The sequence below is a fragment of the Peromyscus eremicus genome, chromosome 1, assembly GCF_949786415.1.
Source record: "Peromyscus eremicus chromosome 1, PerEre_H2_v1, whole genome shotgun sequence".
Classification (NCBI taxonomy): Eukaryota; Metazoa; Chordata; class Mammalia; order Rodentia; family Cricetidae; genus Peromyscus; species Peromyscus eremicus.
This window is the reverse complement of record NC_081416.1, coordinates 101,796,357-101,824,101: the sequence shown is the minus strand read 5'-3', so window position 1 is coordinate 101,824,101 and position 27,745 is coordinate 101,796,357. Positions and strand designations below refer to the sequence as shown.

Here is a 27,745-nt window from a genome sequence, read left to right as displayed (position 1 = left end):
TTCCTGCCTAGCCTTAATACCAGGGGTTTTTATCTGCTATGAGTTCATTCCTTTCCTGTTGAGTCTTCTTTTATTGGTCACATATAATTAAAGGAGTAAAATACTTCTTTCCCTTCTTGTTCATAATGGTCTTGTAAGGATTCATTATAAAGTATAAAATAAAAGCAAAAATAAACTTAGCATCAAACAGCTAAACAAGCCACATGCTATTTTGTTTTGAAAAATCTTACTAATACCATTAGTAAATACATCTGTAATAGTAAGAGACACAGGAGCAGTGATCAGTTCTGATGTTAGGAGACTCACCTAGACAGCCCAACCCTCCTGAAATGCTAAGAGTCTCTAGAATGTCAAAAAATACTGCTTTCTAATTATTTCCTGGTGTTTAGACCCTCAATTTAGACTATTCATTCCTCACAGATGGATGAGTTACACATACATCATACATTCTACAATTCAGGTATGTCTCCTTTTTCAAATAGAAAATAAAATTGAACCTGATTTCAGGAATAAAGTGATTACAGAAGGTAAGAAGAAAAAGAAGAGATACAACCTGTTGCATAATGTGGGTGATTGCTCCAGGGGAAGACGCTGGGATGGACTTTACCACCACTGAAGTCTGTGTCGCAGTCTGTGACTGAGCCACATGTTGGAGCAGGGTCCGCTGGGGCTGGGAAGGCTGTTGGGGCTGGGAGCGATGGCTGACTGAAAACAGAGGAGGTGGTGATGTTTCTCCAGAAATCACCACAGCAACTATAAGCAGTGATCATTTTAAACATGAGTATGAGCTTGTATCCCACAGGGTGGTACTGCAAACTAAAAGGCAGAAGACCAGAACCTGCCCGTCTAGGAATCGGGTGACCCTAAGAGCCTCTTATGAAACTGTTTCCTCATCGGCAAAATGAGGAAACAACAGAGCTACTGTATGACAGGGAATGTGTAGAGAGGCACTGTGAAAACGTGCCTTTCAAGTGGCACCCTCTTGTGAACTGTTGGGTTTTCTCCAATGACTCTTAGCCCACTGAGGTCACAGGGAAACGATGCATTTCCACAACCCCAGACACATCATTAAGGAAAGTGGGAAAAGAATGCAATCCAAACACTAGCATTGCTCCTTTATATGAAGAGAGACTGCTTCACAGCTTTACAGTCCCTGACAATGTCAGAGGACAAAATGATGCTGCACAAGGAATCCTGTCCTACTCTGTTCCAACCACTCCTGTCAACTTGAAGTCACTTGTTTTCTATTAGAGCACCAAAACTCAGAGCCTGACTCTGCCTGTGTTTGAACGGGATAATAAAACCTTGCTGTTTTTTCTTACCAGAGGCAAATGAAAAAATGGATTGAAAGCAGCCCTTAAATAAATAAAGGGTCAGCAGGAAAAACAGGTTGTTCTGCCACTCCAGTTTTAGCTCAGACAGACCGGCAAGAGTGAAGTTGTAGGAACCAACCCCATTTCCTCCCCTCTCGTCACAGGGCTCATTCAAACTACCCATCCACATAGGTACCAGTCTATATCATTTACCAGCCTCAATTTCTTCTTTTATTTATTTATTTATTTATTTATTTATTTATTTATTTATTTATTTATTTATTTATTTATTTATTTTTATTTTATATGCACTGGTGTTTTGCCATGGGTGTTGAGTCTCCAGGATCTGGAGTTTCAGAGAGTTGTGAGCTGCCATGTGGGTGCTGGGAATTGAACCCGGGTCCTCTGGAAGAGCAGTCAGTGCTCTTAACCACTGAGCCATCTGTAGTCCCTACCAGCCTCAACTTCCAGTTTTAACAATATAGACAACTTGCCACATCCAAACCCATACAACACTCAAATGCCTTTAGCTACTGGGAAGGAACCCTTGAACCAAGAATAGGTAAAAAACAAATCTGTAAATGAGCTAAGGGTTTTGAGAGTATGAAAACTCCTCCAATAAGCCATAACTGTAAGATTATGTAGCTTATCCCTGCTCCATGCTTAGAAACAGCTGAATGCCCAAGAGTGAGCTCCACCTACAGATCAAAATATCTGTGGTGGTTTAAGGACTAAACTCCAGCTACAACTATGATTACAAGGCTCTTTTCTGTATACATTCACAAGTGCAGCACTTCGCTCTAACTATAAATATAGCTATATGTACCATGAGATTACAGACAGGATCACCTGGACTCCTTTTACACTGCACTCTACTACTTCATTGCATTTCACAGTATACTTTATGTATATTTTAAATTATATGACTTAATATAAAGACCCTATAAAGACCCAGGATTTACATTTAAACAACCACTGAAATCATTTACAACAGGAATAAATAGGAGAAAAATAAATTATGACATTAAACTCAAGAAAGTAAATTAATGAAAATTTTAAATGAAAGCATTATCAAAAATGAATGACATCTGAAAGATAATAATAAATTTCTGATGAAATTGTCAGATTATATAGACAATTTTGATACCCATACTAGTTTTCATAATTATTACAGTAAGTTTTTCTTAGATTTATTTATTCATTTAATTCATTTATTTGGGTGTATGTGTGTATGTGCACATCACATATATCTAGGTGCCTATAGGGGCTAAAGGAAGGTATTTGATAACCTGGAGCTTGAGTGACAGGTGATTGTGAACCACCCAATATGGGTACAGGGAACCAAACTCAGGTCCTCTGGAAAAGCAGCATCCACTCTTAACTGCTGAGCCATTTCTCCAGCCCCAACAGTAAGACTTTTTAAATTAAAGAAACAAATTGGACTTAACAAAAGATCAAATAACACTATGTAAAACTAATTCTCCTTCAAGAGCCTATAAGTTTTTTCATACCAAATGCCACAAGTGTAGGTTACTGAAGTTCAGTGAAACCCAAGAAAACTAACACCCACCACAGAATAAAGCAGGGTCTAGAGCAGCTGGCTTTAAAGTCAAAGCAAATGCTTGATACTGTTATGTGTCTAAGAGGTGGCAACAATGGAAGGAGGTCACAGAAAGAACATTTGGGAAACAGATCACACAACCTTAGCTGGCCCACAGGAGCCCCATTAACAGTCATTTATTTCTTTAAACAACTCTTCTTTTTGTTCCCCACCAAAGTGCTCGTTTTCCCATTACTTTGCAGATAACATGTCCTTCCCTTAGTGGAGCTTACCTTCCCTCTACCAGAGCAGAGCAGAGCGCATCCATTTAAGTAGTTCCCCAAATTAATCATCATCTACGTTTCATTATACTACAAATGGATGCACACCACTTACCTAGAAGGGGAAAAGCAACCTCTGTCCCCTCATCAGTGCGTTCTGAAAAGGATAAGTAAGGGAAGAAATCACAGGTCTTTCATCTATTTACTACTTGCTAGTCTAGGCTACTGGAGAGGCTAACATTCAGTTCCCCAGCATACCAGCCTCTGCACCAAATGGCTTTCTGCTAAGTGTCTGTGAAGTTGATAGTTTTCTGTTATCGTCACTGGATTTTCTTTCTGGGCAGTTTTAACTCATCAGTCCTAGTATCTCCTCAATAATGCTGAAGAACTCCCTTTTCTCTATGGTATCTGGAACCTTCAAATACCTCAAACTTGACATTCTCCTTTAATCACTGCTTATACAAACACATGCCAGGAGCTTGCCTCATAGATCTACTCTCCTCACCCCTAGATTATTCATATCCATCAGATCTCAAGCTAATGAAATATCCAAAACAGAAAGCAATATTCCAGGTGTGGCCTCACCTGAATGTAAGACAAAGAATTTCACTTCTCCATAGGTACCATCCCCAAAATCTCCTAAGTATTCTGTTGCTGGACCGTAGTTAAATATCTAATCTGCTTTCTGCGTGTGTGAGTGTGTGTGTGTGTGTGTGTGTGTGTGTGTGTGTGTGTGAGAGAGAGAGAGAGAGAGAGAGAGAGAGAGAGAGAGAGAGAGAGAGAGAGAGAGAGAAGAGAAGAGAAGAGAGAGAGAGAGAGAGAGAGAGAGAGAGAGAGAGAGAGAGAGAGAGAGAGAGAGAGGCAGGCTGAGGATGGAGAGAGAAACAGAGAGAGATTGAGATTAAGGTCAAGGAAACCCCAAAGATGATGTCAATCTGCTCTGAAAACAAACAGGAAAAGAGCTAAAATATAAAGATATGTTCTCCCCCAAAATCAGCATCCCATGAAATCCACCAAGGCAGCACTACCTTAATACTAAGTTTTAAGAGGACACCTACCAGTAGTGATGTATTCAGCAACTAGTTCTGACTCTACCACAGCAATGGATGGACTCTCAGGAGAATGTCTCTTTTCCTGGGTCATCTGAATAGGTACTGCCATTTGACTCAAGTCAATAGTGGGTTGTCTTGGTTTAGATTCCAATTTTTCCTTTACTGCATAAAAAAGTCGGGGAAAAGTTAACTTTTATTATAAACAAATACTAAAACCAGAGTTGTCTATGGGAATAATGAACCAGACCTCTGGGATGTCACATTGGCAGTGACTAAAAAGACAATGAACTGAAAACTGCAGACTGCTCAGTATGGTTGTATAGCCTACAACCTGCATAACCATACCCAGAAGCCTATAATAACTCATATTTAATCATACTCAGGTTCCCCTATTACTACACTACAGACAGCCAGTCGTTTTTCTTTATATACTCCTCCTAGGATGTTATTTCCTTTGTACTCAAATTGCTGGTATCCTCAGTTCACAACAGCACGATCTGCTCTAGGGCATATCCCAAAATAGCACTTCCCATTGATTAGTTCATTTGACCTACTAAAAATCCAAGGGCCTGGGAATGTTACCCAGAGGTTGATGCTTGTCCAGCATACACATGGTTGTGAGTTTGACCCCCAGCACAAGGGGAAAATTCATATAGCCTTTACTGAGGGAGGAGGATTGCTGAGTTCAATGCTGACCTGGGCTATATCCAGGCCAGTCTGAGCTATAGAGCAAAGACCCTTTCCATGTATATATATATGTGTGTGTGTGTGTGTGTGTGTGTGTAATTTAAGATATGACCACAAAAAAATGTTACAAGTCTTTAATGACTCTTAAAGAATAAAACTTAAAGGTTTTCACTGTTAGGAAAAAAAAAAATAGGTGCTCTGCTCTGTATGTCTAAAATGTCTGATAAAACAGCCTGTAATTAATAGTGGTATATGTATAGATGCATTTTTTTAACTTCTTACCACTTCCTCAACAAAATCTCTTCACTCAACATTCCAATCTATATAAATGATTGATGGAAATGGTTGAATTTGTCAAAGACAAGCAGCTGAAAAAAGAGCCCAAGGCTAAAAATAATATAAGTAGATTTATAATTTACATCAAATGTAAGTATAAAGTATAGTGTGGAATTTACAATAAATAGTATTCAGTAACTAAGTCCACTAAAAGACTGCTCCCACCAAGTACAGAATGTGACAAAGCAGAACAATCATTTTAAACAAAGAAGCCAAACCCCGCTGTGATCCTACAAGCAAAGATGGCCCTGGCCACCATCCTGTCATCCTGACCAAGTAGGTAACCTTTCTCAATCTCAGCTAGCTTCTCTAAAACATGAAAGGGTTAGATGAGATCATCACCACAACCCCTAAAATAGTCCCTAACTGTTGATCTATTATAGCAGGAAACTCAGTATAACTTCCATGAGGTTGTCCTAGAAGCTATGAAAGATATTTGGTAACTAGAAACACTGATAAAATTTTATACACAGATGCTCTAGCGGATAACCTATACAAAAATAAATAAATAAATATGAAAGTAAGGTGAGAACAAATGAGAATGAGAATTTTTTTTTTTTTTTTTTTTTTGAGACAGGGTTTCTCTGTGTAGCTTTGGAACCATTCCTGGAACTCACTCTGTAGCCCAGGCTGGCCTCAAACTCACAGAGATCTGCCTGCCTCTGCCTCCAAAGTGCTGGGATTAAAGGCGTGCGCCACCACCGCCTGGCCTACAAATGCAAATGTTTACAAGCAAATCTTATTCCATTTCATTGTGCAAAATTACTCTGATAGTATCAATGAGGACAGCAGGGACCCTTCCATCTGTACTTACAAGTAACAAGCCCACTCTCTTCTGCTGGCAAGAGGATTGTCCATTTTAAATAGAAGTCAGCCCTATCTACTCGATCTGTCTTCAAATGACAACTCTCCATCTATGCTTCATACTCCTATATACATCTTAAAGAACAATAAACTGTACCAATAATGATAGACAAGTCCAGAGGGGGAGAACTGTACAAAAACTATGCAACAGTGGTGTAGTTTAGCACAACCCGTCTCTAGAGAAAACATGCTTCATTCAGTTGAGCATGTGAATTCATACCTGTTGTCTGTTGGAGTTCTAACAGAGCTTTGATTGTTGATGTAGCTGATTGTGATTCACTGGATACATCCTGATATATTATGGTGGGGCTAGTCTCCATTGCAATCTCATGTTCTGACCAATCCTGACGCCGGGAAGCAATTACATGAACTACAGGCTGGGAATCTGTTTTATATTAGTTAAAAAAAAACAAACCCTATAAACAAAGTTTCTCTTAAAATAAAGCAAATTTTTGTTTATCTTTGTATTTAATGTAAACGTCAAACTTGACTTTTCTAAGACTGTAAGCTACCAGAAGGCATACTGTCTCTCACTTCTGAATTCATTTATTCACTCATCACTTATTTTACACTAGACACCTGTGTATCAGGATCCACATTTAACGGACTTGAAGAAACTCACAGAATAATCCAAGAATGCTCAAAAAGCACACAGTTCATTTGAAGAGACAAACAAGTAAAAAGACAAAGTACAATTCAATATGCTAACTGCTGTCTACACAGGTTTGCATCTATTTAGGTGAATGCTTGTTTGTGTTTACTAAAAACAAAATGATCGAGGAGACTGATTTTCCCCTAATGCACATGAAAAGGTTTCTATAAACAGCCTGAGTACTTGGGAATATTTGGCTGAATTATTGACAGTAAGAAAAGAGAGACAATCTAGAAACATCATGATGTAACACAAATGTAACAGAGGTCAAAGCCAGGTGAAAGCTTCAACCTTGTCAGTTACTAGCAAGCTGATTCTTCGGGTCTTAGCTCTACTGTTTAATAAGAACAAGATCTGTGGGTATAACGCATTGATAGTCTGTGCTGCTTAATGACAGTAATACATTCTGAGAAATACTTTAGGCAATGCTGTCATTATGACAGCATACTTACATACTTAGAAGAATTAGCTTGCTATATCTATACACATGCACGCCCTATACAGCATGCCCTGTAACTGTCATCACATATTTACAGTCTACTGCAGAGCAAAAGAAATATAAGATGCATGATGATATATAAATAATCTTTATAAACTATCAAGGTCAGTAGAAATGTGGTGTTGTGGGGAGGGTAACTGAAAACTCAATTCTAAGGCTTTAAGTTGGTTTGAAAATAAATTCCAGCACTAATATAAAGGTTTTTTGTTTTGTTTTGTTTTGTTTTTATATTCAAGCTGTAAAGGCACACATGTAAATACAAAATGTGTGTTGGATTAAGCAACACATACTTAAGAGTTCTCTATAAAACAAACAGGTTAGAGCACTTTGTCTAAGACACTGCATTAGAAAATAGAAAGGATACAAAGATATGTTCCCTAATGCTCAGATCTAGATATTGTAATGGGGGCAATAAAAATTGATAGATAGCTTCACATCTTTGAGTAAACATCAAATGATTAAAACAAGGAAAGAGACTGCTTTTCATTGTTAAACCATCAGAAAGATCTTCTGGTGCCTCAAAAATACAAGAAAAAGCATGGAGATTCACCCTTTAAAAACATTACATTTTTGAAAGTCAGGAGGCTGTCCAAAAATATTGGAGCAAGGGAACAATTCTTCTAATGAAACAATTTTCCTGAAGAAAATAGTATGCAAGAGGTTTAGAATGTTTAATCACCATTAAACAGGTCATGTGTGGTGGCACAGGCCTGTAAGCCCAGAATATGGGAGGTGAAATAAGAGGAACAGGAGTCTGAGATCAGACTGGATTATATGAGACCCTGTCTTTAAAAAACAAAACAAAACAGACTACCCCCAAAGCAAAAATAAACAAACAAAAACTCCTAAGTTAAAAACAACACACCAAAGACATACAACTTCTATTAAGCTTCTAACCACATGTGAAAGACCAGCTGTTAGCCTATAATGCCAAAGGCCATGTGAAGAATACTGCAATTTTTCTTCATATATTCTAAGAAGATATGTAAGAAATTTTGTTTGTTTAGAGACAGGGTCTCATGCAGCCAAAATGACCTTGACCTTGTTAACCTCCTGCTTCCACCTCCCAAGTGCTGTGATTTGCAGACGTATACCACCTTGCTGTTAATATAGTGCTAAGGATCAAACCCAGGCCTTCATACATACCACACAAGTACTTTTTTAACTGAGATATATCCATAGTGTCCCAATATGAAAAATTTTAACTTGAGAACTGATTATACTAGGGAAACATTATTTTATATAATTTAAGCTCTTAAAAACAAGAATGAGGGCTGGAGAGATGGCTCAGAGGTTAAGAGCACTGACTGCTCTTCCAGAGGTCCTGAGTTCAATTCCCAGCAACCACATGGTGTCTCACAACCATCTGTAATGAGATTTGGTGCCCTCTTCTGGCCTGCTGTCATACATGCTGTATACATAATAAATAAATAAATCTTTAAAAAAAAAAAAAACAAACCAAGAATGATGAGCACAAGCCTATGTTGTGGAACAATCTTTTTGTATACCGTGAAGATGTGTTGCTCTCATTGGTTTAATAAAGAGTTAAATGGCTAATAGCTATAAAGAGGTTAGGCGGGAACTCTGGGTACAGAGAGAACTCTGGGAAGAAGGGCAGAGTTGCCAGTGAGACAAAGAGGGAATAAGACATACAATAGAACAGGTAAATGCCATGAGTTATGTGGCAACATGTAAATTGATAAATATAGGTTAATTTAAATTGTAAGAGCTAGTTAGTAACAGGCCTAAGCTATTGGCCAAGCTTTTATAATTAATAAGAAGTTTCCATGTAGTTGTTTGGGAGCTGGCAGGTGGGACAGAAAATTCAGCCTACAAATAGCACCCAACATGGGTCCACACACAGTCTGAGAAAGTTTTTAAAAAAATGTTTGAAACACAGTATAAAACGCAGCTTCCTGGCAACCAAGCTCTCTTGGGTAGACTCAGTGCTAGTGATAAACAGAGGCATGACTCTTTTTAGAGGCCCTGCTACTGAGCACTTGTATGAGGTTTATGAGAAGCAGGCAGTATGCATCCTGTATGGTATTGTACTGACTTTAAGTTTTTTGATTACGGATGAATGAGTGATAGCTGCTGAGAGACACTGGATTATCAAGGCTGCTGGATTAAACCAACCTATATATTTTAAAAGAGTCTTGACTCCAAAATGGAAGTCAAAAGATATGTTGCTTTGGGGAAGAGGTTATACTTTTATTTCCACAGAAAACAAAAGGCTGTGGATCCGTTCAAGATTGAAGAAGATCAGGTTTGATTGAAGAAGATCCTCTGAAAATCTTGGCTACAGACATAAAAAAATAAACCTAAAAGAACTACAGAACAGGTGATGTATATTTTACCTACTCAAATATAAAACAAACAAAAATCTTTGGCTGACTTGTGTACAATGCACAGTCTATACTTATATTAATGCAAATATGTATGTTACCTTTAAAAGTTTATGTATTTTTCAGAGTAAGGGGACCAGACACGAATAAAAATGAATGGTCTACGTGATCCAACACCTCAGAGTGCCTCTGTTGCAGTTTCCTCAAGAGGTCTGCATCCAGAACAGCTTCAAGGCTGCTGGAGACGGTCCAGCCTCACAGACTACTATAGCCAGGACTTAACCATTATCCTGATTTCCCAGGGTCCCCCAAAGATGTGAGCACCTCTATATAACAGGAAGCAGTCTAGAGAAAGTAACATCTACATTCCCAAGAGATAGATTATGGATGTCTATCATCATTTAGGGGATGTTGGTTATAAGTTGTTATTGGTCATGGTGAGAAAAAAAACCTAAACAAAAGAGTTAAGATTCAAGGATCTCTTTCTGAAGGAAAAAAGGGAGATATAATATAGAAATGAGACAGAAGGCTTGATTATTGAATATTCTTTAATCAAATAAGCAACTATTAATCTCAAAATATTTTACACTGGTATGGATTTTGGTTTATTGATACAAATGTAAAGTTATTTTTGTTATACTATACGTATGTTCCTGCTTTTATTTGGAGTATTGTGCTTATGCAGCTCACTTAAAAATGTATAATTAAGAGATACAGGTTAGTAGTTAGTCATCTATAATAATCAAACTTGTAGTTATATTAGGTATGTTTTCAAGGTTAAACAGATATGTAGATAGATAGATGGTCTTCAAACACTTCAGATACCTACAGAATATGGCATTTAAGATGTTTAGTAACCTGAGGCTTTTCATGACAGTGAGACATGTCTGCTCCTCACAGCACCAATCTACTTCAGAGAAGATTATGAGCATCGAAGAACCTCCGTATGGAGTTTGGCAAACTTTCTTTGTGGCAAAAGCTAGCCATTTGGGCAAGAAATTGCCCTTGCTTAAACTGCTGACAGTATGCTGTCCAAATTGGAAAAATAGAATACAAAAGAAAGCGACTGCTGAACTTTATCAAGACAAGGTAGGATAGTCCTTCAAAATTTCCTGCTTCTCAGAAAAGTCTGTCAAATTCTAGGCCTGTAAGTTGAAGATGGATGCTCCAACATTGCAGAAGAAATTTGGGCGATTGTCCAGGCAGCCAGATGTCCATGTCATTAGGTAAAATTATTTCCTTCTGGGGTCTTTGATGGAGTTAAAGACTAAATAGTTAAACCTATAGTTTTCCTTAGTTATGATAAAAAGTAAATTAGGTATAAAACTTTAGACTCACAAAGATACGATATATAATACAGTATTTTCTCTAAATCTGCCAACTACAAATGGACTGGATATTGTAATTGTAATTCTTACTTGATAACTGGTTTTGTTATATATAGTTTTACTATGTTAAAGTTAAAACCTTCCTTTTCATAATCAGACAAAAAGGGGTAAATGTTGTGGAACAATCTTTTTGTACACTGAAAATATGTTGTTCTCATTGGTTTAATATAGAGCTAAATGACTAACAGCTAGGCAGGAAGAGGTACAGGCAGGAGAGCCAGACAGAGAGAACTCTGGGAAGAAGAAGGGTGGAGTCACCAGTGAGACAGAGAGGGAGCAACATATAGAAGAGGACAGATAAATACCACAAGTTATGTGGCAATGTTAGACTGATAACAAGCCTAAGCTATTGGCTGAGCTTTTAGAATTAATAAGAAGTCTCCATGTGGTTATTTGGTAGCTGGCAGGTGGGACAGAATAGTATGCCTACAAGCCTATAATCTGAGCACCCAGGAGGAGCACAAATTGGATGCCATATAATCTGGGCCATATAGTTTTAGACTATCTGGGCCTCTGTCTCAAAAATAAATTCTCATGGATGATATAGGCAAAGAGAGTCTCTGCAACCCAACTCTGAGATACACTGAATATTCAGAGTAGGGACTATGTAAAGATAAGGTGGAAATGGATAACAAGTTTCTCTTCAAAAGAGCTAACCAAATAACATCTCTTCAAATAAAACCATTCCAAAGAGACTGGGAGACTGTGCCATCTCTTTCTGTCCATACAGAGCAGCTAACGATCACCAAGTATCTGAAAGCAACCCCAACAGTTATGATAGAAAATGTAAGTGTGAACCTAGGTGCAAACTCTTCATGGTCTCCCCCTCCTCTACTCTTCTGACTTAGGTTCAGACTTAGGGGTTATTTGATCACATGACAATAGGAGTCTGATTTGACTATTACTACCTGTTTCTGCAATGTGCATTCAGAGGTGTCCAGCCTTCTGAAATTTGAACATGACAACGTGGTCTACAGTGTATTGGCATGTCTAGAACTAGACTTTCATATTTCTCAAGGATAGTGGCCTGCTGCAGATTTTCCTTACAGGTTACTTAATTATTTATTGGATGTCTTCTATATGTTAGGTATCAGAAATACATACTTTAGTATTATATTCAAAGGCAAACCCAAGAATCTCTATGGAAGAATACTTCTCGCCTTTATCATAATTGTCTCTATCATACTTTCATAGTCTCAAGACCTCTCAGTTAGAAGAGAACTTAAAGGTCAATGTTATCATCCACCCTACATGACTCCCACATGCAAATATCATCAGAGAACTCACTGCTTTCTAACAGTTCCTTTTCATTTCTGTTTGTACAGCTATGATACACAGTTTTCTTACGTAAAGTACAAATAGATCTTCCTGCGATTTCTACAACAGTACTATTGTCTGTCCACATATCCACAAAGACCAATTCACTTTCTTCATCTATATCACAGACCTCAACATGTCTAACAGTTCCCAGACCACTCCAAGCCAACCCATCCCCGCCAATCTTTCCTCACAGAAAATGATTCCCAGATGTCTTACCTCCCTAAGCCATCTCTTCCACGCTAAGCGTTATCTAGAATCCTTCTATGTTACAATATAAACCTTCCCTCTGAAGCACTGCCCCAATGTTCTAGAGAACATCAATTACACAAATTTTTCTACAAAAAGAGTTCTGTAGTCAAAAACACTGAGGAACATTTTATATTATATATATTATATATCCTAGTTTTCATCCTTTTTTTTGGTTTTTTGAGACAGGGTTTCTCTGTGTAGTTTTGGTTCCTGTCCTGGATCTCGCTCTGTAGACCAGGGTGGCCTCGAACTCACAGAGATCCATCTGGCTCTGCCTCTCGAGTGCTGGGATTAAAGGTGTGCACCACCACTGCTCTGCTCCTAGTTTTCATCTTAAACAATATATATTACCAAATAAATTAGCTAATGAAATTCTTCAAAAAGAGTATTTTGCATAACCTGTGTATTTTTTTTTAAATCATCTTCACTCTGACCTCCCAAGATTATGAATCTTCAGGAAAAATGCTGCCAAAAACTGAGTTCTGAATTGAAACAATGTCTGTATGACATTGATTTTCACATTTGCCTCATGCTCAGTTTCTTTATATCTCTACTCTTCTCCTAGTTCTCTGTTGGTTTGCTTAATATAATCTTTATTTAATACACCTTAAAATCTTTTAGATAGGAAGTGATGGCACATGCCTTTGATCCCAGCCCTCAGGAGGCATAGGCAGGCAGATCTCTCAGGCCAGCCTGGTTTACAGAATGAGTTCCAGAACAGCCAGGGCTACACAAGGAAACCCTGTCTTGAAACCTCTCTGCAAAAAACAAAACAAAACCTCACCCCATCCCAAAAAAAGAAAGGAAAAAAAAAAAACTTTTAGAGATAAAGCTGGATATAAATGAAAAAAAAAAATACTTTTCAAAAAATCTGAAAATCAGTAAGGCTACCCTTTATAAGTAAGAAAGGAAAAACAGAAGGACCATGTAGGAAGGGGAAAAAAAGGCACAGTAGCTTCAGAAAACATATGGTGTGATTTTCATGAGTGACCTAGAAAAATGTCTTTGATCTAACAGTCTTGCTTAACTCACTGTCTATCAGGATCCAAGCAACAGTCTAGAGCTCCTCCATGGTTAGGAGAAACTACAGAGGTGGAACAATGGTTTGGAATGAGGCAATTAAAATAAGTTTATAAGCATGAAGCTTAATCATTCCCTGGTTATTATTATCCTTGAGACACTAACAGAGAAGAAAATAATAATAAAAAGTACAAAACAAAGTGATTAACATTAAAAAAGCAATATCAGAAGCATAATATGGTGTGATGGACCATGCCAGGGTGGCCAAGTTTCATATCAGGAAGATGCCCAAGACTTTCTACTCTACCTGTGAAGAGACAGTTCAGGAATTAGATATGGGGGCTAGATGTCTATTTGTGGGGGTGGATATACCAAGAAGGAACCTTAGAAACTACAAATGGAATCAAGGCCTTCTCCTGAAATAAAGCATCCTTATTCCAGAGCACATACAGGAAAAACCCTTGAAAATGATGCTAAAATGTGGGTAAGTGATTAATGAGAAACGCTTTATTTACGATCTCAGAGTATCTCCTCTCAAATCACTATTAATCTCAAAGAGGAATAGGTTAACTTCACAGTAGAGAAAACTAGAAGCAATCATCCTAACTGAGTGACTACTGTTCACTCATCAATGTGGCAAATGGACATGCATCTCCTAATGAAGCCAAGAAACATTATCTACCTGTGCAATTCCTACTGAATCAAATCAGACAAAACCTAGTTGAAGAAGAGTCTACAAAGAAACTCATCTAAACTCTTCAAATGTCACAGTCAAAGGGGGAAGTGGGGATTAAGAAGCTATCTAGGCCAAAAGAGAATAAAGAATGATGATGGTATCAGAAGTGATGGTTCACACATTTAATGCCAGCACTTGGGAGGCTGAGGCAAAAAGATCTCCATGAGTTTCAGGCTAGCCTCGGCTACAAAATGAAATCCTATCTCAAAAAACTAAAAAGGAAGGCAAGACCTTTAATCCAAGCACTCAGGAGGAAGAGGCAGGCAGGTATTTTTAGTTTATGGCCAGCCTGGTCTACATAACAAGTTCCAGGCTAGTCAGGGTTACACAGTGACAAGAGGAGGAGGAAAAAGAAAAGGAAGATGATGGCAATATTGTGATAGTTGCATATAATATAGTTGAGTATAATGTGTGACCCTGAGCTGATAGGAGACAAAGCAATAAAGAACATCACTTATCAATTGGTAGTATGTCTACATGAATTATAAATTAGATAATAATACTATTAATGAAATTACATTTCTTGACTTTGATAATGGTAATTTAGCTGTAAAAAGGATAACCCATAACAAATAGAGACCTAAAAATGTAATTTAGAGGTAAAAGAACTTGGTACCTGTAACTACTCTCAACTGGCTAAAAACCTTTAAAATTGTACACACATACAATGGAGACAACAGAAAAGAAACTAGAGACAAAAGCAATAATGCAAGGCTGTGGGTATTGGTCAGTGGCAGAGTGCATGTTTAGCCATGTATAAGGCTACAGGTTTCATTCTCAGAATCAAAAAATACAATACAAAAATAAAACCAGAGCTGGAGAGATAGCTCAGTGGTTAAGAACACTGGCTGCTCTTTCAGAGGATCTGGGTTTGATTCCCAGCAGCCACATGGAAGCTCACAACTATTTGTAACACTAGTCCCTGAAGATCTGATGCCCTCTCAGCCTCTTCCAGAACCAGGCAGGCACACTGGTGCACAAACATACATGCAGGCAAAACATTCATACACATAAAGAAACCACCAATTGAGCAAACAGAATAAAATATAAGCAAACAGGAATGACTGGTAATAAGAGTCACATACTGTAAATAGTTTACATACTGATTTACAATCAGCAGAAAGATAAAATAAATATTAGTAAAATGATTTGTAAAATATTACTATCCCTGATAGCAGGCTGAGGAAAACTATTCACTTTCTGAAGTAAGTACTATATTGTTTACCAAAATCAACAGCTTATTTTTTTAATTAACAAGCTTTCAAAGATCATATTAAATTCTACTTGCTTTGTGAATGAATGTTACTCATTTTTTGGGAATATGAACTTTTAACCTTTGGCATAATTTTGTTCACTATTAATGAAAATTTTTATGCTGCAACTGAGTATGAATTTTTTTAAAACCTCCTAGTCTGAATTTTAAGCTTCTACAGCACAACAATTAGCCAGGTGTGGTGGTACACATCTGTAATCCCAGCACTTGGAAAATAAAGGCAGCAGAATCAGAAGTTCAAGACTATTCACAGATAGAGTTGGAAGCCAGATTGGGCTTTATGAAACTCTATCTTTAAGGGGGGCAAAAAAAAAAAAAAGGGCAAGAACTGTATTTTACTCAACCTTTATAGGGCCTAATACAATTCTTACTACATAGTTCAAACCGACAAATAATTGTCAACAAATAACATGCAGCAATGTAAACTATGTAAAATGAATGTGAAAGCATCATTGAAGATTAAAAATAATGTGTATAATATGAAAAAAATGTGCTTTCTAACAGTGCTTAAAAAGAAAAGAAAAAAAAAAAAGCAGGCATACCAGTAAGGCTAATGTAGAAGAAGCAAGGAGAAGGAAGAGAAGAACAAGGAATAGGGGGAAAGAAGAACATTTGTGCTTAGATCCATCAGAGTGCATAAGCACAGACATAAACATAGGCTAAAGACTCTAATCCAAAATGCTCCATGATCTGAAACTTTCTAAGCAAAGTGACACTACTAGCAGAAAATCCTACACCTGATCTCACATGATGGTCACAGTCAGAACACAGGTGCAGGGGAAAAAAAAAAAAAAAAAAAAAACCCTTACCTCAGACTAAGTGTATAAGGTTTATATGAAACATACATGAATGTCATGTTTAGACTTGGATCCCATCTGTAGTCTCTCTCTCCCTCTCTCCACCCTCCTCTCTTTTACACACACACACACACACACACACACACACACACACACACGCACACACATGCACACACAAGCACTAACACATAAATACAAAATCTGAAATCAAGATAGTCTCATCCCAAGTATTTCAGACAGGATCCTCAGCTTGTAGCACCCAATAAGGGCAGTGAGGATAATTGAGTAACATGAATAGAAGACAATGTCTCAGAGCTTCAGAGTAGACCCTGTAAGAGACTTCCTAGTAAAATGTCATAATGATAGCAATATTGAAAATTATCTCCTGCTGTGGCATTCATCTTCTAATAAATGGGATAACTACGGATTACCATTTGGAATACTTTTCAGAGTTAAAGGCAATGTTCTTCATAATTAGGCAGGACAGCAAACATAAACTAAGACTCCATACACACTGGGATGTACAGCCACCCACTTACAGCTCACCTCTGGCCACCTTGACTCTTTCTCAAGTTTTAGCAATAATCAGTTTTAAAAACACATTCCTTTTCTTGTATACTTCTACTTCCCCCAAACCAAAGAGGAAAAACACAAAAGTTACCATCTAGAAGCTACAGTTGTGCCCAGCTCAACACTACTTACCTGATTAAAAACCATCATCTAAAATCTATCAATGATTTGATGAACATATGGTAGGAATGGTAATCTGGTATCAAAAATAAAATCTCAGCTCAATTACTAAACAGGAAAAAAAAAATCAAATCAAATTAAAAGAACTACCAGCATACAAGTTTGGTTTGGAATCCCTAGAAGTAATAGCTGCTTCAGAACTGAGGCCCGATGTCATCAGTGTTTGTGTAATCAGAAGTACAGTAATTCTTACCTTGGGAACTCTGGGAGGACTCCGTGGAAGAGGAACTACTATCTGTGTAACCCTGTGATTCTTCTTTTCCTTCCTGAGCAGATGAATTACCGGCCTCTGCTACCCTAGATGCTTGCTGTAATGTTTCTGTTACCAGTTGCCTTGTTTGTTCACTAACAACTGTAGCTTGAAATGTCACTGGTTTGGGTTTAATGAGAACCTAGAAGAAAATCAGAAACATGCCCAGATGAAATCTCAGAGCGCCATTTAAATGCTAAACTAGCCAGGCATGGTGGCTTATGCCTATAACCCCAGCACTTGGGAGAGGCTGGAAGTTTATCTCGACTTCAAAGACACCTTTGGCTAGAATGAAATCCTGTCCCAAAAAGAAACAAACAACAACAAAAGCTAAACTTAGAGGTCATTTTCCAGACACAGAAATTACCATTATGTATATTTATTATTAGGCTTTTGGCCCAGTATTGCTTACCAAAGACTAATTTAATCCACAGATGAACTAGAGCTAAGCTATGTACAATAATTTAAATGGGACATGCCAAACTGCTACAGTTATGATTCTTCCTTCTTGTTTTTTAATGTGTCTGTGTATGTATATGGTGCCCTCAGAGGCCAGAAGAGGGTTTTGAATCCTCTTCAGCTGGAGTTAAAAATGGTTGTGACCTTCCCAATGTGGGTACATGGAATGAAACTCTGGTCTTCTGGAGGAAAAAAAGGGAAGAAAATTTCTACCTGAGAATTTTAAATATTCAAAAGCCAAGAAAAGTTACCATATCTTACAGCATACCTGTGTTTTCCCTTGTTGTCCATAGACAATTTTTGTTGGGATGATTTTAGCTGCCGGCTGGACTGTGGAACCTATTCCTTTGGGCTGTGTTACAATCATTTTGGTGATGGGTCTTGTAGCAGTAATGATTGCTGGCTTTGCTCCAGTTGGCACTGTCTGAAGAGTCTTTTCTCCCTAAATTGAAGTCAATCATTATTTAAGATATTTATATGCACTTAAGTGATTAAAAAAACAAACAACGGTCCATTTACTGAAAAAGCACAGAAAGATTTTGCCAGGATGGGAAAAGGACTATAGATTATGCGACAAAGAACACGATTTCTTAAGTGATTAAAAAAATCCTGGACTTAGTTGAAATAATATTACAAGTCATCTGACCAACTTTCTAGCTAAAAAACGAAATTATTTCTGTTGGTTAAGAAAATTACCACATCTAAGAATATCTAAGAACTTATACTATCCCATTCATAGAATACCTATATTAAAACAAATGTCTGGAAGAACATATATTAAAATGTTAACAATTGTTATGTCTGAAAGTTGAAATTATAGGTCATCTCCCACACTCATTTTCACTTTTTAATATACCTGAAGTCAATATTTATGTAATAAAAAACTGTGCAGAATATCAACAGATAAATATACACATACAAAATAAGTCAAGCATATATGAAATTATAAAGGTATACAGCAGGATGTCTATAAAAAGAAGTATAAGGAAGATGAAAAGAGCAAAGAATTAACATTCTTTCTAAGGTTACAAGAAGAAAGGGGAAAAACATAAAGCATTTCTAATGGTTTACTAGTATGTTACTAATATCACTTTAGTCTATTACAGATTCAAGCCTTTCACCATTTTCTGAATTTTCGCCTGCTTTATTCTGTCTGTCTGTCTCTCTCCCCCTCTGTGTATATGTATGTGTGTTGCTAGAAATCAAACCCAAGGCTTCATACATGCTAGGTAAATGCTCTACCACTTAATCCATATCCTCAGCCCTTTGTTTTTTTCTGAAGTACCGTTTTTCTGATCATAGTTTTAATCTCAGCATAGTTCTATTTGAATTTAACTGAATTAAATTCAAATATAGTAATTTTATCAATAATTATACATTAAAATTCATAAAATTAAGAGTTAGCAGTTTTCACTTTAGCGATTTTCTTAATTTTTAGCTATCATCATCATAGATGTGTAGCTTTCAAACTGAGCAGTTGGTAAACTGAAAGCAACCAGGTGAGCTGTCGAAAAAGCAACCATTGAGAATTCGTATCTAAATCTGAGCTTAAAAATTATAAACCTAACTATCAACTACAATTATCAAAAGGAAACAAAGTGTTTCTAATCAGGTGGTTATTTCAACTCTCACATACTGTTTGCAGCAGTGTTCCCAGAAAGAGTTCTGATTTGTCTTCCAACAGCCACCAGTTTGCAAGTATGCGGCATGCTGATCTGTAAATGGCTTGACAGCCTGTCCAAGTACTGTGACCCAAACAAAACCAGGATGTCATCTGAGAAAGCTCCTCTCATGTGTAGTAGGCCTGCATGGATGCAGGTGGGGAGTATAAACACGTGTTCTGTGTGCTGATGACAATGGTCCCATAGATTGATCTATTCGGTTTACTAGCATTGCCTGCCAAACTACTGTTCAAGTATCTACTAGACAAAATTCGCATATGACTCTTAGATCTCTTGTACAGATAACATACCCTTTGAAGGGGGCAGGCTTCCAAGACAGGGTTTCTCTGGGTAACAACTCTGGCTGTCCTAAAACTTGCTTTGTAGACCAGGTTGGCCTGGAACTCACAGAGGTCTGCCTGCCTCTGCCTCTGCTTCTGTACTACAGAATCCTGGCTTTCCTGCTGAATTGCTATGTAAATTCAAAAGAGGCCTAATGTGGACCACTTTCAGTATTGTAAAAGACTGTGATACATAAGCTTTTATGATCTACTTATATGAAAGATCTCTGTCTTCTAGTGAGGTCAGAAAAATAGCTTGAGTGCTTAAATACCAAGAACAGTAAGAAACCAATGACAGAACTTCCCATGTGTTGTTAGACACTGTTCTAAGCACTTTCAAAACACCCATCATCACCCCAATGTAAACACGAAGAAATAAAAGATTACAGTGGTTAAACAAGCCACCCAAGATCAAATACAATAGTAAGACATAAAGCCTAAATGTGTCTAACTCCAACCTCTTCACAATTGCCTTTAGAGCCTAAAATGGGGGAAATGGAGGGGGGGGGGGATAAACAACAAACCTTAAGTAACAAATCCCAATCTAACAATTTTATCTTAAACTCAAATATTTCTTTGTCTAGCCTAAACCAAATGCTTATCTACTGGCCATAAGCAGGAATAAAACTGTTCCAAGTCTTCTTGCAGCTAAGCCAGTGGAATTCTCCATCTGAATGAAACTAAGCACTCAAACCATGGTCACAAGCCACCTTGCTATGAGCAGCTAGGAGCAACATACTTTCAGATTACTGTGAAAAATGTCATCAGTTGATGATGGATAAAGGTTATTCTATCACAGCACTAGAGAATCAAGCCATTCCATCCACTATGGGGTTCTGATGTTCTTAAAAAAAATGTTTGTATAGATGGCCTTTAAAATGCTTAGTGGAGGGCTGGAGGGATGGCTCAGAGGTTAAGAGCACTGGCTGCTCTTCCAGAGGACCCAGGTTCAATTCCCAGCAACCACATGGCAGCTCACAACTGTCTGGAACTTTGATTCCAAGGGATCCAGCACCCTCACACAGACATACATGTAGGCAAAACACCAATGCACATAAAATAAATAAATAATTTTTTAAAAATGCTTAGTGGATTACTTAGTGCGTTCAAGGTCTTACTTACTCCAGCATTTAGCAATGTAGTGACAACGTTTTTGCCAGGGAGGCCTTGAATGGTCGTTCCTTTTCCTGTAGTCTTTTGTACAACAATCACATTGGGCTTGGAAGTCATTGGGATTGTGGTGATTTTGGTAGTCGTTCCTTAGAGAAGTAGGAAGAAAAGGAGGCCTGAGTTAAGGACTAGTGATACTTGGTTGATCCTGTTTATGATGTACACAAGTAATATGTTTAAACAATGTCACCTTTAGATGACGTGAATGTGGTCCTAAGGACAAAAAAGAAGGCTTGGAATAGTAAATTCTGAATCACCCCAGAATGATAAATATTAAGAATGAACTTTTTTTTTTATTATTATTAAGGTTTTTGAGACAGAGTTTCACTATGTAGCCCCAGCTAGCCTGGAATTCACTATGTAGACCAGGCTGACCTAGAACTCAGAGAGATCTGCCTGCCTCTAACTCTGCGTCCCAAGTGCTGGGATTAAAGGCATGCACCACCATGCCCATCAAGAAGTGAGTCTTAAAATAATCCTCTTTTGAAAATCTGAGGACCTACACACCAAATTCCAAATCTAAAAATATCACTGTCCATTTCCCCATCAACACTCTTTCCTGAAAACTAAACAAAAATCTTATGACATGTGTTTCCCATAAATCTAATTATTAAATTTATGTGGCCAGCATGATGGAAACGCTCTTCAAAATAGGAACATTAGAGGCAAACATCAAGATTCACTAAATTGTAGAAAAAATTTACAAAAAGGCGTACAAAAAGACAGTTGTGTGTGGTAGTGAACGTGTGTAATCCCAGCATTTGAGAGGTACAGGCAGGAGGGCTGTGAGTTCTAAACCAGCTTGTACTGTAGAGTGAGACTCTACCTTAGAAAACCAAAATGAATTAAAAAAAAAAAAGTGAACACACATGTGTAGACCAAGTGGCAGTCAATATGTGCTTCTGAGTGTGTACAATTCTAGAGACTGCAAGGAGGAAGTCGACTGACAGGGTAAAATTGTTTTCAGCCATTAAGATCTACTTTCTTATAATGGAAGTGAGGTAATTCAGTCTGAGAGAAACAAGCATCTCATGCTCTCCCTCATATTTGGATCCTGGATGCATGAAAATACGGGGCTGTGAGGGTGAACAGGTGTTAAGAAAGGCGAGAGGGAAGAACAAAAGGTCACATGGGACATCAAAGTGCAAAAGGGGCTACTACTGGGAGTAGGAGGGAAAAGGGAGGGACAGGGATGGGACAAGAGGGTAAAGAAACAAAAATAATTTTTGTTTGAAAATGGCATAATGAAACCTAATTTTCTATAAGATAGATAAAAGAACTACTTTCTAAGTGTATAAACCTACTGACAAAAACATATAGTGGCCTTTCCTCTACAGTCTGCTTCTCTCCCATCTATCAAATCTATCTACTACCAAATGTATGCTCTACATTATAATTGTCCAAGTTAGAAGAGCTGGTACAAACCTTGGATTCCTGCCTTATCTTGACTCCCTGTACCTGACAACAAAATATGACCTTTTCTTGTCACTGATGGTTCGGTGTTTAGCACAGAGGGTGGCAATTACTTTGAAACTGTTTATTACATATATGAATGATTTCAGTATATCAGTAACATATCTTCTTTAAAAAATGAATATAATTCATGCCACTGAATTGTGAACTTAAAAATGGTTACAAGTGCAAATATTATGTTCATTTAAAAAAATAAGGTGGAATGTAATCACCATACATTATATGTGTGTATGAAATTGAAGACAGCGATGTTCTAAAACAGAAAGTGGTGATGTTGTCATGGCCTAATAACTAAAGTCTATCAAATTGTGCAAACAGGCAAATTGTATACTATGTGAATTATTTGTCAATAAAGATTTTATAAAACATAAAAAAAACAAATAAATAAATAATGGTGTCCATGCAAGCGCAGTCAGTACTGCTCTCCTCTTCCTCCCTGTTTCTCCATCTCAAGCTTCTCTGTCATACAGTTTTGATATTCTATACCAAACCCAATCTCCTAAATGAAACCTTTTACATCAAGAATCTGAAACAGCTTAAATTGGTTTTAAAGAGTATTCCTAATCCCCACTACATCTAGTTTCAACTTTCACTCTTGAACGTCACAATCTCCATGTGGGCTCACAGGATGGCACAGTAGGCAAAGTCACTTGCCCGCCATGCCTTGATGACTGAATTCAATCCTTAGGCCACACAGGGTAGAAGGAGAGAACCAACTCATGCAAGTTGTCCTCTGATCCCAGCACCCCCATCCCTCAAAACAAATATTAAAACCAATAAACAAAAATAGCAGCTTACACTGGTTCAGGCCCTTCATCTACCAATTTAACAATATTAGTTCCTCCTGTTCACAGGCAACATAAACTGACAGCAAACTATGAGGCTTCCCACTACTTATCCGACAAATCCCAAACTCCCGTGTGGAACTTTCGAAGTTCTGACAGATTTTAAGATTAGTCAATATACACCCTTCCTTCAGTGTGCTGATTTCATACTGAGCATATTAGTCCCAATTCTACTTTAGCTCCTAAAATTTTCTGGGCCTAAGAAAGCAGGTAGATCATACTTTTCTACAGGCCCGTGTAGTAAATAAGTAAATACAGAATGGGCACTCAATAAAAACACGACTAATATATTCTCAAAAACATTACTAATTATTTTCCACTGGAAAAAATATTAACATTCCTTACTAGAATTTCAAATTAACATACTACATGAAATAATCTTACACCAAGAATAACAAGGTTCTAGTTCTAAGATTTATTCAGAAGGGGCGGGGGAGATGGTTCAGAGATCAAGGGCTTGTTGTTCTTGCCGAGGACCTGAGGTCAGTTCCCAGCACCCATACAGTGCCTCATAACCATCCACAATTCCAATTCCAAGGGATCCAACACCCTCTTATGACCTCCATGGGCACCAGGCATGTACATGATGAACACACACACACACACACACACACACACACACACACACACACACACATATGTAGGCAAAACACTCATACACATAAATCTAAAAAAACATTTAAAGGATGATTAAGAATTTGTTAAATTGGGGCAATCCTGTTAGAAATCATCACAATACACTTGCAATACCCAATGCCTCATCAGTCCAGGGTGCCACTCAGCAGGTACATAGGAAAGCACTTGCATCTACCGACTAGCTTTACAATTGTTTTTTCCTTCAACTATACAGTAAATAAGTAGGCCATTATAAACCACAAGAACCAAGCTGCTCATTATTCACTTAAACCAACTTTAACTCTTGATTAATTCTAATCCCTCATATATGGTTGTGTGGGCCTTTTTTACACTGGAAAATTATCAAATATTTGATAATGGAAAAGTGTTTTTATAAAAACTACCTCAAAGAAATATAAACTATGCTTTTAAATTAACACCAAAATATAAGGGTCATTTTGTTTAAGATAAAACTTGCTTAGCAACTGGATTTATTTTTAATGTACTAAAATATCTACCCCTTCCATTATAAAGATTTATCAATTTAGGAGACAGTCATAAGTAAAGTCTACCAGTTTAATGAATGGGGATTGGGAGAGTCAATAACTCAAAACGGAGAAAAAGGACTAACAGGAAATAATAAGTATAACATTGTATTAATAAACTGGAACATCATTCTTTTCTAGAATGACTAGTACTAAAAGCATGAAATTCCAGTGTGCATGTTTCACCTAAGGAGAAATCTATGCAAAGCTAGGCTTTCATAGTAGTGGATCTACAGTTTCCACAATACAACGGAACCCGCAGAAGCTAGCTAGCATCCTTGTTTTTCTTTAGTTTTTAAAATTTGTTTTCTTTTGTAGTTCCAGGAATCAAGCCCAGGGCCTTACTCATACTAGGCAACTGTTCTACCTCTGAACTTCATCTGTAGTCCATTTAGCATTCTCTCCTCACCCCCTCAACACCCCCATCCCCACTCCTATCCCCCGGTTTTTGAAGACAGGGTTTCTCTGTGTAGCCTTGGCTGTCCTGAAACTCACTCTGTAGAACAGGCTAACCTTGAACTCAGATCTGCCTGCCTCTGCCTCCCAAGTGCTGGAATTAAAGGGTGTGTGCCACCACACCTGCCTTCTGTGGATATTTTAAGTGAAGCACATAAATCTTTGTTATGTGCATTGGTGTTTTACCTGCATGTATGTCTGTGTGAGGGTGTTGGGTCACCTGGAAATAGTTACAGACAGTGTGAGTTGCCATTGTGGGTGCTGGGAATTGAAACTGGGTCCTCTGAAGAGCAGCCAGTGCTCTTAATCAATGAGCCATCTCTCCAGCCCAAATCTTTTTGTTGTTGTTGTTTTTTTTTTTTTTTTTTTTTAAGACAGGGTTTCTCTGTGTTACAGTGAGGCTATCCTGGAACTCTGTAGACCAGGCTGGCCTCAAACTCACAGAGATTCGCCTGTCTCTGCTTCCTGAGTGCCAGGATTAAAGGCATGCACCACAACCCATTTAGCATTTTTTTTAGGGCACATACTGAATCCTGTGTACATGTTTATGTATCACAGTACCACAGATAGAATCTGGCATTTCAGAAAACCTACCAACAGACACTGTACTTAAAAAGGGTAATAAATAAATAAATAAATAAATAAATAAATAAATAAATAAATAAATAAAATTGAACCAAGTAACAATCACATTTGGATCACAATGGGTTCTCTGATGATGAATTCCAAAGATTCTTTTCTTTTTTTTGGAGGTGGGAGTAGCGGGGGATGCTTGTAAACCACAGAGAAAAAAGAACTGCAAATTCAAAGACAGCTTAGGCTATACAGCTGGTGTGAGGCCAGCCTGAAATATATGATGAGATCCTGTCTCCAATGGTAACAACAAATTGTGAAAAAAAATCCAAACGACTATAGTCAGGTTTGGTGGTGTAAGCCTACACCACTCCAGAGACTAAAGCAAAAGGACTGCAAGTTCTAGGTCAGCCTGAGCAACTCAGCAAGAGCCTGATTCAAAATATAACGCTGAGTGGGGTGAGGAGAGGAGTACTGAGGAGTGCTTCTCACTGGCAAGGTGTTTGCTGGGCATCCCAAGGCGGGTGGGGTATGTGTGTGAATACTATGGTACGCTGACTTAACAAATTTATTGGCTTAGATCCTACTATCCATAGATTCTTAAATCACTCTATCTTGGTTTCTGTGAAATGTTTTATGCTGCTTTGCCCAAAGAATAATTCAAAAAATAAACAAAAAAGTATACAAACAGCAGCTCCTTGCTAGACATTGAAAGGTTATAAGTCACAAGCAAGTCTTGCCCCAGGTCCTCAAAATGCCCTTAAAGTTAACACAATTAATTCATCTCTGAAGGAAACAAACTTCTGCATAAAATGAGTATATTTCTACAATCAAAATTCAACAATATTCACTATATATATGTGTGTGTGTGTGTGTGTATATATCAAAGTTATCTGATATATATGCATATAAATAACATAGTTTCCATTTGTTCTGTCTAATAAAAATAAAAATACAACTTTTCTAGAAAGCACTATGGAAAAATTAATCTGCCTTCTAAGGTGTTATACAAAGGAAGCAAGAGCTTTGCAAAAAAAATATATATTCACCACAAGATTATTTATAATAACCAATAAGAAAAAAAATCTAAAAGCCAAAAACCCCACATCTGTAAATAATTAAATCACTCAACAGTAAGAATATGATTAAATTATGGTACACAGGGAAATATTCATAACCACTGGGTGATTAAAATATATTTACCAATATGGGAAAATATCTAAACTGATAATAAAAAAATAAAATTTTAAATTATAATATAAACATTTACACAAAACATTATGGAATCTTAATGTTGCTTGCACCTTTCTAAATTCCCCAACAATGAGAGGAAAAATTTTTTGTTTTTGTTTTAAAGTCTTCTATTCTTACAACTGAATGTCTGGGAATGTTTTAGCAAAAAATAGATCTTTTGTGTGGGGAAGAGAGAAATCAGAATCCACCACCTACTCATAGATGAAGGTGGGAAATTATCTAAATTTGTTCAACCAGGCTACCAGCTAGTGATAAGTAGATTTTTAAAATTACTATACTATGATCTCAATGTCATAGGAGAGCAAGAATATAAAGAAAAGAAAAGCACTATTTTTTTAAAAAATAAAGATTGGGAAATGGGAGCCAGAAAGATGGCTCAGTAGGTAAAAGTATTTGACACCAAATTAAACTGTTTTAACTCTATGTCAATATATCCTAGAGTGCTGGAAAGCTGGAGAATTCTAATAATTCTTCTCATGTAGAACCACTCATTCACTTGAAATAGCAACTAACCTTGAGCAGTTCCATCTTTAATACAAAGGTGAGTGCATGTGTGTGTGTGTGTGTGTGTGTGTGTGTGTGTGTGTGTGTGTGAGAGAGAGAGAGAGAGAGAGAGAGAGAGAGAGAGAGAGAGAGAGAGAGAGAGAGAGAGAGAGAATACACAGATATTAGATCTGCTTCTAGGATTGTGTACTGACATAACTCTAATCTAGTACAGAACAACTACACCATGAATAAGGTCCCAAAAGAGACCTCATGACATCTAGACACACCTGCAAGCTATACAGTACTATGAACTCAGATACATGTAAAAATCTGTTCAAGGTCTTAAAAAGCTACCTTCCAATGAAGTCAACTTTCTGAAATGTGTTTGAGCAAGAGCTTTAGACTATTTAAAGATACTATCAAATAATAAATTAGAGTACTAACTGTGTTCCTTATATATCCACTTAAAAGCTACAGCACAATGATCCTTCCCTTCTCATCTCACCCTCCTCAGG

The 27,745-nt window shown here is 37.4% G+C and overlaps 1 protein-coding gene across 1 annotated transcript in view; it reads right to left on the bottom strand.

Moving 5' to 3' along the window:
• Positions 1 to 27,745, bottom strand: part of Emsy (EMSY transcriptional repressor, BRCA2 interacting) — a 75,152-nt gene that overhangs the window by 6,118 nt on the left and 41,289 nt on the right. Inside the window, exons 12-18 of the mRNA XM_059270824.1 lie at positions 20,936 to 21,072; positions 18,080 to 18,253; positions 17,296 to 17,494; positions 6,294 to 6,458; positions 4,193 to 4,348; positions 3,250 to 3,291; positions 554 to 705 (exon numbers count right to left, since the gene is read on the bottom strand). Of these exons, the coding sequence (XP_059126807.1) occupies positions 554 to 705; positions 3,250 to 3,291; positions 4,193 to 4,348; positions 6,294 to 6,458; positions 17,296 to 17,494; positions 18,080 to 18,253; positions 20,936 to 21,072 (1,025 nt within the window). The remainder of the gene's footprint in view (positions 1 to 553; positions 706 to 3,249; positions 3,292 to 4,192; positions 4,349 to 6,293; positions 6,459 to 17,295; positions 17,495 to 18,079; positions 18,254 to 20,935; positions 21,073 to 27,745) is intronic.